The sequence below is a fragment of the Macaca nemestrina genome, chromosome 3, assembly GCF_043159975.1.
Source record: "Macaca nemestrina isolate mMacNem1 chromosome 3, mMacNem.hap1, whole genome shotgun sequence".
NCBI classification, from domain to species: Eukaryota; Metazoa; Chordata; class Mammalia; order Primates; family Cercopithecidae; genus Macaca; species Macaca nemestrina.
This window is the reverse complement of record NC_092127.1, coordinates 190,476,215-190,494,833: the sequence shown is the minus strand read 5'-3', so window position 1 is coordinate 190,494,833 and position 18,619 is coordinate 190,476,215. Positions and strand designations below refer to the sequence as shown.

The 18,619-nt window shown below is 56.4% G+C and overlaps 1 protein-coding gene across 6 annotated transcripts in view; it reads right to left on the bottom strand.

Moving 5' to 3' along the window:
• Positions 1-6,036: 6,036 nt before the first annotated feature.
• Positions 6,037-18,619, bottom strand: part of LOC105483850 (zinc finger FYVE-type containing 28) — a 147,526-nt gene continuing 134,943 nt past the window's right edge. For all 6 annotated transcript variants that reach the window (XM_011744866.3, XM_011744867.3, XM_071093913.1 and 3 more), the window contains 5 exons: positions 10,946-11,100; positions 10,055-10,171; positions 8,103-8,207; positions 7,740-7,843; positions 6,037-7,285 (listed from right to left, as the gene is read on the bottom strand). In XM_011744866.3, coding sequence (XP_011743168.2) covers positions 7,154-7,285; positions 7,740-7,843; positions 8,103-8,207; positions 10,055-10,171; positions 10,946-11,100 — 613 coding nt within the window. In that variant the 3' untranslated portion in view covers positions 6,037-7,153. The remainder of the gene's footprint in view (positions 7,286-7,739; positions 7,844-8,102; positions 8,208-10,054; positions 10,172-10,945; positions 11,101-18,619) is intronic.

Here is an 18,619-nt window from a genome sequence, read left to right as displayed (position 1 = left end):
GCCAATGAAACTCAACAAAAAATGTAAAACCTCAGCACCAGGACCGGCGTGAAAGCTTTGTGTGCATCATCTCCCTGGGTTTTGCATGCCCGGCTTGCAGATCAGGACATGGGACTAGGGGCTCAGGGATTTGCTAGGGTCTCCCGGAAATCTCAGCAGAATGGAGATTGGTGCTGCCACAGACGACCCAGGGCTATAGGAATGCAGAGGCCAGAGCATCCTGGCCTGGCTGGTCCTGCTGGGTGTAAGCCTGTGGCGTGGGCTTCAGAATAATGTGTTCCCACAGAGCCCTGCAGGACCCGGTGGGGAACTTGGTACACTGCTATGAGACAGCCCTGCATGGACATTGAAACAACCCCCTTCATGTTAGCAGGGGCCCTTCCTGCTCCTGCCCCGCAGTCACTCCAGGGCCCCAGGCAGAGCCCCTCACAAGAACTCAGCACCATGGCCCTCCAGGTTAGTCTGTAGGGCTGCTCAGAGCTGTGCATGGTAAAGAAAGGTGCCCAAGTCTGCGGAGGAGCAAGGTGTGTTTGGGCTCTGGGGACCCCAGCTCTCCACTTAGGGGTCAGCATTTTGCAAAGTTGCTCCATCCTGCTTTGGCCGCCCGGTGAGTTGCTGCCGACACCTAAAGCAGACACCTGGCCTGGTACAAGTGCACCTGCTGGGCATAGTGCATGCCCCCTTCCTGCCATGGGTCAAGAGGTTTGTTCTGTATGGCAATGGGCAGCACAGGTGCTCAGGTGTGTCTGTGGGGAGGCACCTGCAGGCTGCCCCAGTCTAAGAGATTTCTAGCCTCAATTTAGGCCATTTATGGAATCACCCTCGCCTCCCCACCACACTGAGGACCAAACACTTCCCTGGTGTCCCTGGGCTCAACTTTGCCTGGAAGTGTGGTCACCACTGCCTGGGGGAGCAGGAAGGAGTGGGGAGTTGGGAGGAGAAGCCACAGGAGGCAATGGATGGCGGAGGGCTGAGCTGCAGCCAGGGAGGGAGGTGCTGGAGGCATCAGCCAGCTGGGGCAGGAGGAGAGGGAAGGGGAGGGAGCAGCCAGGAGAGGCCTGGAGGTGATGTTAGCCTGGCCCAGGTGGCTGCAGGTGGGCCTGGAGCCCCACCAGGAGAAGTCTGGAGCCCCTGGGGGATAGGGGCGCTGGTCCCACCTGCGGCTGGCAGGGTCTCTACACCCACAGGTCTCAACTTGTCCTTCCCAAGATGGGCAGAGGCACCTTGGGTCAGTGCTGGCAGGCACCAATGCCCATGGAGTCCCAGGGATGGTTGAGGAGTGGGGAGGACGTGGCTCAGGTCAGCCAGTTGGACCCAAGCCCTGCAGGGCATGGGCCATGCCCCCTTCTGTAGGGCAGGTCCCCCACAGGGTGTGGCATCTCCGGGGAGCTTTCTGTGGGCACAGGCTGCTGCAGGAGGCTCCTGCCCAGTCCTGCCCTTCTCCGGAGCCAGGACCTGTCCAATATGCACCAATGAAGGCTAGGAGAGAGTGGGCAGACATCTCCAGCCTCCTTCCATGGGGAGCCCAGTCCCCCTACCCTACTCTGGGAGGACCTCTCTATGCCACTCCGGGACCCCCAGGGTGCATCCCATTCCTGCCCCATCTTCTGGGCCCCACCTGGCCTTGCATTCTCCCTGAGTCGTTCACCCTCACTGTCTCCTTTTCCTCATGATGGCCCACCCGAGCCCACCCCAGGCAGGGGCTCCCAGGGAAGGGATGACCTGAATGCAGAAGGGCTTCCCCGGTTTTGGGTGGAAGGCCAGGGCAGGCTTGTCTTCTGCTGCCTGGATTTCCTGAGTTTTCTTGCCCCAGCTGCCACGGCCTCAGCTTCCCTGGCTGTGAACGGGGCTGGCGGTGCTGCCTCTTGGGACACGTGGAGGACGGAATAGGACTAAAGGATTCCTGGTTTTGCTTGGGAAAGGCTACTGGGCTGACTCCCCACCCCCAGGATCTCTGAGAGTATCTAAGGCTGGCCCCGAAGAGACCTCCAGAAGATAGCTTCCTGGCCTTCCTGTGCCCACTGGGCCCCAACTTCCTTCCTCTGGACTCAGGATCCACAAACTCCTCATGGCCACACACACACGACTTCTTGGGGTGTCTGAGTCTCAGCACAGCCTCAAGGAGCACCCCTCACACACCCAGGGAGGGAAGGTTGGTGAGGCCCCGGCAGCTGCAGAGCCTCTTTCCCACACTTCCAGGCTGACCGGGTCCTGATCCCCCCAACTTGGCCACTGACGCCCTGCCCCTCCCACCTTGGGCCTCCTGTCACTGGGTGGACTGCCTGCAGCCCCCAGGTCCCCTGTCCCAGCATTCTGGGCAGGAGGCTGCCCTGCCTCCACTCCATCAGAATCCTCCCGCAGCGCAGTCCCCATCTCCACAGCCCTGAGGGGTGGCGGGTTCTAGGTCTGTGGGGTGGCCCGGGTTAGGGCTGGAGAGCTGTGACCAGCTCAGCATGCGCCCAGTGCCCCGGGGCCTTGGCTCCCCTGCACCAAGAGGCCTGGTTTTGTGCCGGCACCAGGGGGAGTCCTGTGGGGCCTCTCCTTGAAGCCACCCTGGATTCTAGTCCTGTCACTTATCCTCCCTGAGCCTGTTTCCTGGGCTATAAAATCGGGGGTGATGGTACTTGCCTCTTGGGTGGTTGGGGTGTGCCATGGAGGATGCATGCAAAGGCCTGCGCAGCAGCGGGCTGGGCTAAGGAGTGCCCAGGAAGTGCCAAGAATATGAACATCAGCTCCAAATCAGCAAGAGCCTCCAACCCCTCGGCCTTGCTCACAGAGAGACGGGGCTTAGGGGAGACAGGGCCTGCCCAGTCTCAGCCGGTCAGTAGCAGAGTCTCACTCAGAATCTGGGTGGAGCTTTGGCCGCCCAGGCTGGCCAGCCACGGGCACCAGGCCAGGCCTCTTGGGGGCCTTCCAAAAAGTTTGATACTCAGGAAAACACTCTCCAGAATACAAAAAGGCGGCGGCACAATCAAAATGCATGGAGATGTAATTAAATGTTTACATAACCTAATATCCGCCTTATTTTTAAATTTAAAATAAGATAATTCTATTTGTGAACAATTGGTGGGGTACATTTTTTTTGTCACTTTACAAGGTTTTCCCAGCATGCTGATGACCCCAGACAACTCAGACAACTATAAATTAAATGAATTTCCTATGGCCCCAAATTTCCAAAAGCAAGGGAGTAAATTTTCCTTTCAAACACTTTTACAAGAGGAAAACAAGTTTATGAAAGAGGCTGTGGCTGCAGATTCAAGGCACTCGCTGTGGGTGTCTGGGGGTGGCCTCCAAAATTGAAAGGACCAGAACCTCTGAAGCGAAGCTGGATAGGCCCTGCCTGGTCCTGCTACGGTTCTGGGACTGCCTTTCTTCCCTGAGGCCTGGGGTAGAAGAGCAGGTCCTCCTCTCATGAATTGTAGGGGTGCTGCTATCTGGGAGGGTTTCCTGGAGGAGGTGGGTCTGTGGGGCCTGGGAGCACCTCCAGGACTCTGGGGCATGGGGGTAGTATGGGTGGGCACTTTGAGGCCTGCCTGCCTCCCCTGAGCTCCCACTGCAGAGTCCAGAGGGCAGGAAGTGCAGGGGCTGGGCGCTGGTGGAGGCATCAGTGCACAGATGCCACAAAGCTGCCTCTCCAGGGTTCTGCCAGCTCCCCGCCTAGCCCTGGTGGTACAGGTGTCCAGCTCCAACAGGACCACTGGGGGCATGGTCTGTCCTGCCCTTGGTCATTGCTGTACTCTCCAGGGCCTCTCTGGACCCTCCTCCCAGGTGTAGAACCTTGAGGACTAGGGCCTGGCCACTGGGTCAGGCTGTGCAGGGGTCTCTGTCCAGACATAGGGTGCCTGGCCACGGTGGGGGGACCCCAACACAGGCAGGACCTCAGGCTGCGCTGCCTCTAGGAGGCAGTGGAGTTGGGCGGGCCCTGGTGGCCATTAGGGGCAACAACAGGACTCCTGAAGATAAGCAGGAGCTGCGGTGGGGGGTGGGGCAGGGCCTGGACCACAGGACGGGAGGGGACGGTCCCTGCCTCAGACCCGCTCCCTGGCCCAGCAAGGACACCCACCACTTCTGAGCCTCCCTGCATTCTTGCCCCAGGCCTCCCCAGAGCCACCTGCCCCTTTGTTCATGGCCTCCTTATCGCCACTCGGCCCAGGAACCAGCACAGCCAGTGTGGGTGAGGAGCTTGCCGCCTGAGGAACGGCCACTAGACAGATGAGCAGCAGGGGACCCACCACAGTGCAGGTGGGTGAGGGCCTCGGGAGACGTCTTAGCCTGCAGTGGGCAGGGCAGGACAGGGTGGGGTTTCTCCCTTCTCCCCCACCTCGTTCCACCTCCCCAAGATCAGGTGTGGCAATGGTCTCTCTGCCCCAGGCTTCCTCCTGAGCCCCTTGGACACAGCAAGCTCTGGGGATCCTCCCAGCCCTGTGCATAGCCCGGGCAGTGCAGGGAGGCCTGGCCCAGGCAGCCCCAGCCTTTCTCCAGCTGCTGGGACTAGGAACCCGGGTGCTCAGGGGTGGGGACGTCCCTGCCTCCGCAGCAGCCTTCCCTGGAAATGGTCTCCAGACACCATCCAGGCACCATCGGCCATGGCCAGTGCTTCCTGGAGCACCTCCCATCACAGGAACTTCTGTGTCTGCCTCTTGGAGACCCTCCTACATGCCCACAACCCAGTTCTATCACTTACAGACCGTATTGAGCCTCAGTTTCCCCATCTACAACACGGCGATGCTGCTCCCTCGAAGGGCTGTTGTGGGGAGAGGAGACAGCCCTGCTCAGGAAACAACAGCAGTGATGGTGATGGTGGGGAAACTGAGGCTCACAGGGGATGACCCCACAGCCAGATCCCATGGCACTCTCCTGCTTCCAACCCAGAGACTGCAGTCCCCAGCCCCATCTGTGGGTGGGTGACAAGTCTTCCCTTCTAGAGCCTTCCAGAGCTGGTTCTGCCTTGGCCCAGCCCCTCTCACCCCGAGGTCCTGGCTCTGCCCTTGGGGTGGGAATAGCCCCATGGGTGGGTGGTGACCACATGTCCTGCCTTTAGTATGGAAAGTCCCGCAGCCCAGGAAACCTCTCATTCCTGGGGGAACAAGACAGTTGGTCACCCTTTTTGGGGGGATCCTGCAGCCCCAGGCTTTCCTGCAGGGCAGCTCTGCTGCACAAGGCAGGCCAAGGCTGGCCTGGAGGGCTGCCAGGGACACAGGCCACATCCAGACCTCTGAGGGGAGGACCCTTCTTCTTGGTGACTGCTCCCTCTGCCACTGCTGACCTGGCGGACGAGGAGGACCCCCTTGCCTTAGCCCAGAAGGCGGCCACCACGGGTGTCTGTGAGGAGCCAAGGGATGCAGTGCAGCTCCGTGCAGCACAGCTGTCCACTGGGGTGGGTGTGGGGGCAGGCAGTCCATCTCAGAGTCCCCCAGTGTCCCTTCTCCTCTGCTCCCAAATAACTCAGCACTGCTCAGACGGGGCCCCACATTCCAAAACACTTTCTCCCTTGGCAGAGAGAAAGCACCCCTAGTATCTGCCCACCCACCAGTGCCCACCTCCAAAGGACAGGGTACCCGAGGCCCGTGGGCACAGGCCCATTGTCGAGGCAACCCGGGCTGCGGCCATCCTTCCGAGTTCTCTCCAGGACACTCCAGAAGGCAGCCGCTCTGGGTGTGAGTAGCACAGCCCTGCAACCAGGGCCACCAGGTGGGGCAGGCCCCAAGTCGGGGTGGCCACGAGCACTAACCCTGCCCCCCACAGGCCAGGGGGCTGAGCTGAAGACACCTGCGAGAAGAGGAGCTGGGCAGGTAGATGGGCAGGTGGGGACGGGCATCGCGGGGGCAGAGCCCTGGAAGGTGGGAAGGAGCCTGCAGGAAGCAGGGGGTGGCCACCGCTCCTGAGGGCTGGCAGGAGCCAAGTCCCGCCCTTCAATTGTCCTAAGAGTCCAGGAGCCTCCAGCTTCTTAGAGGAGAATGCATATTAGCACCAACACCATCGCTTTCCAGACAGAGAAAAAAGATCCGCATTCACGGAAGAAAGGAGAGCGTGTGCAATCCTTAAATAGATTTATGGAAATGGCTTCAAATTACAGCATTTAGAAAATAAATATAATCTCAGTACATAATATTTCTTCCATTATATACTCTCCCCCCGACAGAAGCCGTTTCCATGCATGTGTACTCCACCGGTAAATAGTAATTAGATTTTATCCTAGAAAAGAAGCAGTAGGTGTGTCATCTCCAAAAATAAAACTGCAATCGTCATTGCAATGTGAAGCCTGAGATTTAAGCCTGAGGAGGTGTCTGCTGGGGCCACTCAGCTGCGGCAGCTTGGGTCCCAGGCCACTTTGGGGTCTGAGGAATTGGGCCAGGGTTCCAGAGGGTGCAGAGGGAAGGGGAAGTGGTGGCCGAGCTGGCGGCCCCAGGCGTCCTGGCTGACTGGTAAGCCCGGCCCAAGGCCCCGAGCAACGTCTGCCTGCGGTGTCAGTGCCTGGTCAGACCCCCACGCCATCAGCAGGGGGACAGTGGTGAGCAGACACCAGGAGCACCCTGCCCGCTTAGAGGACCACTAGGTCAGCTTCCCGCATCTCCCTACTCCAAGAAGAAATGAGATGCATGTTGTCAAGTCCTGAGGAAGGATGGTGAGGGGTGAGGGCTGGGGAACGAGGTGGGCAGCTGTTGGGGAGAATGGGCAGCCTGCATTTTGGGTTTGGGAGGCACATGGGGAGCCCTGCTGTGCCGCAGAGGCTGTGGAGTGGCCCTTGCTCTGGCTTCCAGATTCACCACAACAGCAGAGGCGGCAGAGTGGCCTCACTCTTGTACAGCTCTGTCACCCACCCCGATTCCCACAGCCCCAGCGGAGCTCCGAGGGACCAGTGGGAGGGCCCAGCCCTTCTCCGCCAGGCACCCTGCCCTGAGGCAGCTACCAGGCTCCTCCGGGTCCCCTGCTGGGCAAAGCTGACCTCCTGTTGGCCCCTGCAGCTGGCCCGGGGTCCCTGCGGGGAGGCCAGGATGGGCGAGACAGAGGCTCTGGATGTTCTAGAGGTCTGGGCGGCCCTGCAGCAGCAGGGGCAGCAGCCTCATGAGACTCAGTGAGATCGCCTGCAGCGTGGCCCCACCTTCCTGGGGGTTCCTGGCCCGGGTGGGTTGGGGCTGCCCCTGGCGCCACGTCACAGGCCGGCCTTGTCGCTGTAGAAGGGCGTGACGTGGAACATGTAGCAGTGGGTGCACACTCGGACTGGCTTCACCTGCCCGTAGCGGGGCAGTGGTGCTGAGTGCGAGGAGCAGCGCGAGCAGAAGATCTGGAATGGGGTTGGGGCAGTGAGGGTCTGCAGCAGGCCAGCCCCACCCACGCTGACTCCTCACCCTCCCACACACCTGCCCACCCAGCTCAGGCCGCGTTGGTGGGTGGGGACTGCCCAGCCCTGGGTGCCAGGGGTTGTGACTTTCAGGAGGCTGGGCTCTATGAGGGGCCCACATCCTGCACCAAGGCTGCTGCAGCCTCCTGTTCACACTCACTGTCCCCTCCCTGTGGCTGGCTCTGCAGCAGCTGGGACTGGACATGGGCACCATCCAGGTCCCCGTGCTCAAATGCCTAGAGTCAGAGCAGGGCCCAGGACCTCCAGGAGCCTCTGCACAAGACCCCACAAGCCTCGCCGGCCGCCTTGGGCATCGGTCTTGACTTCCAGACCTCAGGCTGTGTCCGTGGAAGCCCTTGGATGCTGGGGGACCCTCCGTGCGTGCGGCCGCACCCACCTTCCCACAGCTGCGGCAGTGGTGCTTCCGGCGGATGACGGTGAAGGGCGCTTTGCACGCCATGCAGAAGCCACAGGCCTCATCTGGCACCCACTCCGGGGGGTCTGTCACAACAACAGCAGCGTCACATCAGCAATGGCAGGGGCAGGTGGGCTGGGCCGGGACCCTCAACCCGCCCTGGGCCCTCCTTCCCAGACTGCCAAGCTGCCTGGCCTCCAGCCAGCCTCCCAGGGGTGGTCTCCCAGCTCCCACATGCCCAGACCGGGTGGCCTGCAGCCCCTCCCCCAGGAGGAAGGCTCCCCTGGCTCCTACAGCCCTCACTGGTGTCTAGTGCAGTGTCCTGGCCCAGAGTCTCCCACACACCTTCGAAGTCCCCGTCGCGGGTCTTGGCTGCCAGTTCAGAGGATGACAGGGTCTCCTGGCACAGTGCACAGTCCTCCAAGGCCGCACTCCGCAGAGTCTGGGTGACTGGTGGAGAAGGAGGGGTCGTCGGGGTGTGGTGAGGGAGGCGGGGAATCGATGCCGGGTCACCTGCACCTGCTGGGCACAGCTGGGGGCTTCCAGCAGTGGGGCAGCTCCCCAAGCCCACTGGCAGTCTCATGGCAGGTGGCACCACAGCAGGGTGGGCGCTGATCCTGGCTGGGGGTCTTCCTGAGCAGCGGCCTCTCCTTTGCATAGCATGGGGGCCCAGAAGCCTGTGGCTGCTGCCCCTGATAGGGGCATCCAGCCCTGGGGCCCCTGCATGGCACATGTGTGGCCAGGACTCCAGCTCACAACCTCTGTGCGCAGAACAGGGCGTCACCTGCCGTGTCTGAATCATGATTTCCAGAAGGCAGCCCTGCCAACCTCCCTGGTAGAATGCAGCCTGGCGGTGTGGATGCTGCAAGGCAGAGCTGGCTCGGCACACGGGCTCCTCCCTGCTGGCAAGGGTATGCCCTGCTGGGCCAGGGCTCCAGGACCAGGCGGGCTGCCCCATGTGCCCGGACACCCACGAGCAGAAGCCCCTGTGGTGAGGGGCGGCTCTGCTGGAAAAGTGCCTCCGCTCAGCACCAGAGCACCGGGCATGGCGAGCAGGGGCTTAGCCCCCTTTCCTGCCCTGGATCCCTCCCTGTGCCTAACCAGTCCCTGCCCTGACGCCTTCTCCCTCCTAGATAATGTGTGAACTGTGTGAGTGGGAGCGTATGTGCACATGTGTGCGTGGGTGTGCATGGGTGTGTGTGCATGGGCGTGGGTATGCATGAGTACATGTGCACATGTGAGGGGGAGCGTATGTGCACATCTGTGCGTGTGTGGGTGTGTACATGAGTACATGTGTGCACGTGTGAGTGGGAGCATATGTGCCCATGTGTGCGTGTGTGTGAGTGTGTGTGCATGGGTGTGGGTATACATGAGTACGTGTGCACGTGTGAGTGGGAGCGCATGTGCACATGTGTGCGTGGGTGTGCATGGGTGTGTGTGCATGGGCATGGGTATGCATGAGTACATGTGAGTGGGAGCATGTGTGCACATCTGTGCCTGTGTGTGTGTGGGTGTGTGCATGAGTACATGTGTGCACGTGTGGGTGGGAGCGTATGTGCACATGTGTGCGTGTGTGCATGTGGGTATGTGTGTGCATGGGTGTGGGTATGCATGAGTACATGTGTGCACATGTGAGTGGAAGCGTATGTGCACATGGGTGTACGTGTGTGTGCATGGTGTGGGTATGCATGAGTACATGTGTGCACATGCGTGTGCACGTGCCTGTGTGTGAATGTGACTGTGAGAGCCGCCTGTGTGCTTGTGCTGTGTCAGCGTGTGTGACACCTCAGCAGCTCATGGGCAGCAGTGGACTCCTTTCCACCCCCATAGGGAGGTGGGTTCGGGGAGGGCTGCCTCGAGCTGCTCTGAGAGGCAGCATTCGGTAGAAGTGACGCGGCACCACAGCTGAGTCTCATCCTCAAGAGGGAGGGTTTGGGCTCTCCCAGCCTCCATCAGAGCCAGAAGTGAAGTCACCTTGCTGCCACACGTGCAGGGGACAGTAGCCAGGGCTGTGGGCACGAGCCAGGGGCCCTTGCCCATCTGCTCATTTGCAGGGGTGGAGTGTCTTCCTGGGCAGGCAGCCCATCTGGGCACTTCCTGGGCCTGCTGCTGTGCCCCTTGGCTTCCCAAGCAGGCAGGGCAGCCTGGCACATTTGGAGTGCGGAGGTCATGGGACCCTGGGCTCAATGATTGCTTGCCCAGGGCCAGAAGGTATAGATTTCTGACCACCCCCTCCCTGTGGGCAGGGACATGGCCACCAGTGCAGGCCTCAGAGCCCGTCCTGAGTGGGCACTCACCCTTCCTCAACTTTTCCTTGTCGTCTGTTTCAGGCTTGGTGGCCATGACCTCAAACAGTGTTTTAAGAATACTTCTCAGGTCACTGGCATAGTTCGTCTGTAGCTGGTCAGCCACACCTGAGGGAGGAAGACCACAGTAACAGCAACAGAAGGACGGATGGAAGGAACTGTGGAGGTTGGTGCTGCAGGCTGGGCGGACCCAGCCAGAGCTCACAGCCCAGGCCAGTGTGTTCTCAGATCAGCCAGGGAAGGAGGCGGCCCACCCCCTTGGGGCAGGATTCCCTTGACAAGAATAAAAACTCGGGAGTCAAAAGAGAGCAGGGGAAGGGAGAGGACCAGACAGACAGCCCTGCCACAGTTGGTCTGCCACTGACATTCACGCCTTTTATGCACAGGTCACAGCCATCACCACTAAGCTGGCCGGGCCATGCACTAAGGGACACTTACAGAGCCCCTGCACTGTGCCCACCCCCAGGCCAGTGCTTGTGACTGTCACAGCCACTCAGGCATCCAGATGTGTCTACCTGCAAAGCATGTCCTCCTCCCGCAGGCACAGCCCCCAAGCAGCCTACGTGGTTGGGAGCCCAGGGTGGACCCTGTCCAGAGGTGGTGCCTAGTGCCTGGCTCTTCTGCCCCGCACCCCACTGCCCCCGCCACCACTCCCTGGAGGAAAATGCCTCCCACCCTCACCGGCAGATCCCTTCCTCCTCCTGCCTGTGTGGGGTCAGCCCAGCCTTCTCCATGAACAGGAGTGCTTGCTCCTTAGGGGCAGAGTGGGCTGCCGTTCACAGGAAAGTGAGGGGGAGGCTGTGCACGCCCCGCCTGACCTCCCCTAAAGTGCAGCCCATGTGTCCTCAAGCCATACACCGGTCCCAGGCCCCGACACGGCACCTGAAATGCAGACGAACAGGCGGTGGATGAGGTCGTGGCTGCCGTGGAACCTGGACCGGATCTTCTCTCTTGTGGCCTGTGGAGCGACATGCGTGGCTGCTGGGGCCACCTCTGGCCCCGTCTTGTCTGAGGAGCAGGACCCAGCCGCGGAGCTGCTGCATGGAGAAGGAGACACCAGCATGTGGGGTGGGGCACGGTGAGGGGCTGTGGAGCCTGAAGGTCACTGGTCAAGACAAAGGTCTGTGTCCTCGCAGACACCCACCCCACAGGCGTGTATCTGTTGCCCAGATACACAACTTCCCTATAACTTCACCTAAAACGTCCTCAGTGTAACACGCTCACCACGTACACCAGGTGGTGCAACAGGGCTCTGAGCCAGTCCCAGGCCTGTTCTGGGTCTTTGATTTCTGCTGGGCCTCCTGGAATTGACAGCTGGTGGCGACTCACCCACGGAGGCTGCACTCCTGGCTTAATATCAACCGGCTTCCCCTATGGAAACGTCAACTCACCTTTCACACCTTTTCTAACGGCCTGAGTGTCAGGCAACCCCCACAAATATCTCTTCTCACCCTAGCCTCTGAAACCTGTGAACATGACCTCCTTTGGAAAAGGGGTCTCAGCAGGAGTAATTAAGTGAAGCATCTGGAGATGAAGAGATTGTCCTGAATGATCCGGATGGGCCATAAGTCCAATGACAAGAGTCTTTATAAGAGGCAGAAGAGGACACAGACACAGAGGGCAGGAGAGCCCATGTGACCACAGAGGCCGAGACCGGAGACGCGGCCCCAACCCAAGGAACACCTGGAGTCCCCAGAAGCTGGGAGAGGTGGGAGGAGCCTGCCCTGGAGCCTGCGGATGGAGGGAGGCTCTGCCAGAGTTTGCACTTCTGGCCTCCAACTGTGAGACAGTTTCTAGGGCTCAGGCCAGTCTGTGGTGACAGCAGCCTCAAGAAACGAATACAGGATCCCCCGCCCCCACCTACACTTCCCGTCTCCATCTTCCCAGCAGCTGCGTCCTCAGCTTTTACCAGATTTGCCGTTCAGGGGTTCCATGGTGACCCTATAAATCATTCACAGCTGGGCCTGTACTAACTTAGGGGGTTCACCTCGCCCAACTCTAGGGGTGCACCCACTGACCCTCTCATTTTAAAATAATTTATCTCCTATCATATCTTTTTGTCCCATTTTCTGGGAAATTTCCCCCAACTCGTTCTTCTAATTTTGCTCTTGACTTTTAAATTCCTGCTATCAAGTTTTAAATTTACTGCTGTTAACTGTTGTTTCAGGGATGCAAAATCTTTTCTCTACCTAGAAATATTCGGATAATTTTTTTCGGTTGCCATTGGCATCCTGCGCAGCCTCTTTTGGAGGGCTTGGCTCATTTATCTGGCCGTGTCTCATGCCGAGCCTTGCCCCAAATGTGACCTGTGCAAAAATAAGAAGAGTGTGGGTGGAACAACAGGAGCCTTCACCTTGCGGGTGGGAGTGTCAGCTGGTGCAGGCACTTCAGAAAAAATGTTCGCACCATTTCAGTAAAACCAGGGCTGTCTACACTCCGGAGCCCGGTGGCCTCTGTTGCTGGCACACACTGGAAACGTGCGTCTGAGTCTGTCTGCAGAGATGCACGGTCTTAGACGCAGTGCTGGGGTTTCCAGTGAAACGCAGGACAGGATCGCCGGCAACGGAATGGAAGACCCATTGTGATCTAATCATTCACCGGCAGAGGCCACGGAGGCGGAGGCCAGCCAGCCACGGCCCCGCCAACGTGCGCGAATCCCGCATGGCGTGAGTGCTTTCACACACCGTGGGAAACACGCAGAACTGCCTGGTATCTAATTTAGGGACACAGCCTCGTGACGTAAACCCTGCAGAAGCACAGAGGCATGACACACGTGAGAATTCAGGGTAGCGAGCTGCGGCAGATGCGGGGAGGAGGCTGGAAGAGTCCCCGGAGCTGCTCGGGGCCCCCTCCCTCATGGGGATGTGCTAACAAGCTGAATATTGACCGGAACGTGGAGGCACAGTGGGAGGCTTGGGGGGCCTGGGTCCATGGGACGGAACCCTCTGCTGGGACCCCAACAATGCTCCATGGCTCTCCCCTCCCAGGTGGTCCAGGTTCCACAGACGAAGCCCCTACCTTCAGCTTGGGGGTGTGGGCCTTGCTGCCCTCTGCCCTGGGAGCTGAGTAAGGGAGGGGCCTTCACTGTCCAGGATGTCAGCTTCCACTCAGTACCCCCAGCCTCATCAGAGCCTTACCCAAAGGAACTGAAATTTGGAACTCAGATACTTGCACACCCACGTTCATAACAGCCAAGAGATGGCAGCAACCCAGGTGTCTGTTGGCAGAGGCGTGGGTAAACCAAATGTGGTCCATCCATTCAACAGAGTATTATTCAGCCTTAAAAAGGAAGGAAATTCGGATCTAGGCTACAGCATGGATGAATGTTGGCAAGATCATGCTGAGTGAAATAACCCAGCTACCAAAGGATGAGTCCTGCGTGAGTCCCTGACACGAGGTCCTGAGAGCCATCACGTTCATACAGACAGGAAGTAGAACGGTGGGTGCCAGGGTGGGCAGAGGTTGGGGAGTAGGGGGTAGCGAGTGATGGGGAAACAGTTTCAGTTTGGGAAGATGAGGACATTCCAGAGATGATGATGGTGACGGTTGCACAGCACCGAGTGTGTTCAATGCCATGAAATTGTATGCTTAGGAAAGGCTAAATAGTAAACTTTATGCTACATATATTTTACAAAAAATTAAAAACATGAAAAAAAAAGAATTGGGGCAGGGAGAGAGCAGAGGAAAGGGAACGGAGGCGGCAAGTACGTGGCAGAAGGCCGGATTGGCATGGCGCCCGACGCAGAAGGCTCGGGGGTGTTATTACCCACAACTACTGAGCTATGTGCTTTAGAAAGGTGAATTTTGTGGTATGTATGTTATATATAAATAAAGGCTTTGTTTAAAGACCACTTGTGTTTAGATATGGTAGCAATAAAGTGAAAGTGAAATTAAGAAAACAATCCTTAGTCCTTTACAACAGCATAAAAAAGATTAAAATGCTTAGACTAAATTTAACAAAAGAAGTACAAGAATCATACACGGAAAACAACAAAACATTGTTGAAAAATATTAGAAGACCTACATAAATGGGAAGACATCTCGTGTTCGCAGATCGGAAGACAGCACTCCCCAAATCAATCCACAGATTCAACGCAATCTATACGGAAGTGTCGGCTGCCTTTTTTTCTTGCAGAAATTGACAACCTGATCCTAAAATTAATATGGAAATGACTCAAGGGACCCAGAAGAGCCAAAAGAAAAAAAACAAGTTGGAGGACTCACCCTTGTGGTCTGCAATGTGGCATGAGAGAGCAGGAATCAAGACTGTACGGCACCAGCATGGGACCGACATACAGACCAATGAGACCGAGAGTCCACAAAGAACCCCATACGCTTGTGGGCAGTGGATTCTCAGCAAGGGCGCCAAGACCACCCAACAAGGAAAGGATAGTCTTTTCAACGAATGCTGCCGGAAAACTGGAGACACACATGCAAAAGGATGAAGCTGAACTCTGACCTTATACCACATACAAAAATTCACTCAAAATGAATCAAATATGTAGATGTCAGAGCTAAAACTCTAAGGTTCTTTTTTTTTTTTCTTTTTCTTTTTTTGAGATGGTGTCTCACTCTGTCACCCATGCTGGAGTGTAGTGGCACAGTCATGGCTCACTGCAGCTTCAACTTCCCTGGGCTCAAGCAAGCCTCCCATCTCAGCCTTCCGAGTAGCTGGGACCACAGGCATGCACCCGGCTAATTTTTGCATTTTTAGTGGAGAAGGGGTTTCACCATGTCACCCAGGCTGGTCTTGAACTCCTGGGCTCACGCGATCCACCCACCTCGGCCTCCCAAAGTGTGGGATTACAGGCGTGAGCCATGACGCCCAGGCTTAAAATTCTTAAAAGAAAACATTGGAGTAAATATTTGTGGCGTTGGGCTAGGCCACAAAGCATGGGCACTTAAAGCATGGGCAACAAAAGAGAAAACAGATAACTGGACTTCATCAAATTGAAGGCTTTCTGCTGCATAGGACACCACCAAGAAAGTGAAGAGAAAACCCACAGAATAATTTTTGCAAATCATGGGTCTGATAAGGACATTGTATCTGCAATATAGAAAGAACTCTTACAATCCAACAACAAAAAGACAAAAAAAAAAAAAAACAACAAAGTACTGAACAAATGGAAAATAGATTTGAACAGACATTTTTCCAAAGAAGATATACAAACAGCTAATAAACACATTAACAGATGCCCAACATCCCTGTCAGTCAGGATGTGCCCAAAAAATTACAATTAAATACCATTTGATTTATTAGGATGATGAGAATGTCCCCCTGCCAAAAAAAAAAAAAAAACCCAGAAAATATGAAGTTGTGGTGAGGAAGGTGAGGACGTAAAGGAACTGGAATCCTCATCTCTTCCTTGTGGGAATATAAAATGACACAGCCACTTCGGAAAACAGTTGAACGGACAGACAAAATGTGGTCTATCTATATAACGGAATAAGTTTCAGCCATAGAAAGCAACGCAGCATTACACATGCTTCCATGTGGATAAGCATTGAAAACACCATGGCATCATCCCAGCCCTGTGGGAGGCTAAGGCGGGTGGATCACTTGACATCAGGAGTTTGAGACCAGCCTGGCCAACATGGCGAAACCCCGTCTCTACCGAAAATACAAAAATTAGCTGGGCGTGGTGGCACATGCCTGTAATCCCAGCTACCCGGGAGGCTGAGCAGGAGAATTGCTTGAACCCGGGAGGCGGAGGTTGCAGTGCGCTGAGATCGCGCCATTGCACTCTAGGCTGACAACAGAGAGAGATTCCATCTAAAAGAACAAAAACAAAAACACACCCATCGTGCTGACTGAAAGAAGCCAGTCACAAAAGATCACATACTACGGCCGGGCGCAGGGGCTCACGCCTGTAATCCTAGCACTTTGGGAGGCCGAGGCGGGCGGATCACGAGGTCAGGAGATGGAGACCATCCTAGCTAACATGGTGAAACCCCGTCTCTACTAAAAATACAAAAAATTAGCCGGGTGTGGTGGTGGGCACCTGTAGTCCCAGCTACTCGGGAGGCTGAGGCAGAAGAATGGTGTGAACCCAGGAGGTGGAGCTTGCAGTGAGCCGAGATCAAGTCACTGCACTCCAGCCTGGGCGACAGAGCGAGACTCTGACTCAAAAAAAAAAAAAAAAAAAATCACATACTGTATGATTGATTCCATTCACATGAAATGTCTAGAATAGGCATAGGGGCAGAAATGCCACATAGGGGCAGAAGGCAGATCTGTGGTCAGCAACAGCTGAAACGGGAGGGGAACAGGGTGACTGCTAACGGGGAGGGGTTTTCTTTATGGGGTGATGGAAATGTTTTGAATTAGACAGTGATATTGGCTGTACAGCCTCGTGGATGTACCAAAAATTACTGAGCTGTACATCTAACAAACAACAGAAGAGAATGTTTTTCTTGTAATCACCCAGCAAACTCATATGCAAGAAATAGCTCATAAGCTGTTTCTGTTTCGCTGTCCATCGACAGTGGGTTGACTCAATACATTAGGTCATATCCATATGGTGAAAGAATCTGCAGAAGGATAGTTCACTGGAAATGTTAAAATATGAAACGAAAAATGTAACATTTAAAAAATTAGAGGCCGGGCACGGTGGCTCACGCCTGTAATCCCAGCACTTTGGGAGGCCGAGGCGGGCGGATCACGAGGTCAGAAGATTGAGACCATCCTGGCCAACATGGTGAAACCCCATCTCTACTAAAAATACAAAAAAAAAAAAAAAAAAATTACCCAGGTGTGGTGGCGGGCGCTTGTAATCCCAGCTACTCGGGAGGCTGAGGCAGGAGAATGGCGTGATCCCGGGAGGCGGAGCTTGCAGAGAGCAGAGATCATGCCACTGCACTCCAGCCTGGGCGACAGAACAAGACTTTGTCTCAAAAAAAGAAAAAAAAAAAAAAATTAGAGGCCAGGTGTAGTGGCTCATGCCTATGATCCCAACACTTATTGGGAGGCTGAGGTGGGAGGATTGCTTGAGGCCAGGAGTTCAAGACCAGTCTGGGCAACATGACAAGACCCCTGTCTCTACAAAAAATACAAAAATCAGCCAGGCATGATGGTGTGCACCTGTAGTCCCAGCTACTCTGGAGGCTGAGGTGGGAGGATCGCTTGAGCCCAGGAGTTCAAGGGTACAGTGAGCTATGATGACACCACTGCACTCCACTCCAGCCAGGGCAACGAGCAAGACCCTGTCTCTTAAAATAAATAACTAAAATAATAAAAATAAAACTTGGAGACATCCTTTGTATATAAATGACTCACTGGGGAAGATACTCCAGGTAAGGCATTAATCTTACAGTTACTTGAGTAGTAAGATTCCAGGTACATTATTATTTTCTAAAGTCTCTTCTTGGATCAAGTATTGCTTTTGTGATCAGAAGAGATGCCATTTCAAGAAGAGAGGAAAGTGCCTGCTGGCAGCAGATGGCACCCTCGGGCCCTGCCTGTGGCGAGGAACCTGTTTCCCTGTGAAAGGAGAAGCCCTCGGGAAGCATTCAGTCCCACAGCTCCAGCCCCTGGAACCGCGCCCCGAAGCTGGGAAGGCTGTCTGGACAAGCCTCCTGCTGCTGAAGCGCCCCCGGAGGTGAGAAATCAGGGGAAGGGCCCTGACATTCAATAGAGGGTTGAGTGAGGCGTAAGAACAATGGCCTCTTCCAGCAGGTTGAGACCGAGGCCAGGCCAAGGCTGGCCGATTGCTCATGGGTGGGTCAGATCACCCACTGCCATCTCACCCCCCGACGTCCTTCACTTACCACAGGAAAGGCCCTCTCCTGCCTCCCTGCCCTGGTGGGCTGGAAGCTCTGGTGGCGCGGGAGGGGGAATGGCTGGACAGAGAGAGCCAAGGAGCCCCGTACGGAGATGTCGCAGGCAGAAAAACCAATGAGGCACTGCCCAAGGGAAGCGGCTGGGCTTGGAAGGCCCAAGGGGATACAAGAGAGCAGAGTGGGGAGGTAGAACCCAGGATTTCACCGAGAGCGTGAGCCTGGGTCCTTCTGGGTCAGCCATTCCTGAGGCCGTGTGGATGGGTGTCTTCCTTTGCTTCCTGCTGCTATAGAGTACCACAGTCTAGGTAATTTAGAATGAACAGACATGTTTTTGGCTTACGGTCTGGAGGCTGGGAAGCCCAAGGTGGAGGGGCCCCATCTGACGAGGGCCTTCTTGCTGTGTCACCGCATGGAGGAAGGCATCGCATGGGCAAGAGAGAGGGGAAGGGGGCCATGCTCACCCTTTATAAGGATCCCACTGCGGCAATAACAAACCCACTCCTGCAATAACATCAATCTGCTCAGGAGGGCAAAGCCTTCATGACCGAGTCACCTCTTAAAAGTACCACCTCTCAACGCTGTTGCAGGGGGGATCAAGTTACCAGCACACGAGCTTTAGGGCCACATTCAAGCCACAGCAGGGGCACAGCTTGGATGCCAGTGGCCCAGGAACACTGCCTTTGGAAGGGTGTTGATTCCCTGTGGCCAGCTGCTGAACAGAAAGGATAGGGTCATGAGGAGGACCCCAGGGGTAGATCAGACGCTATGTGTCCCCTG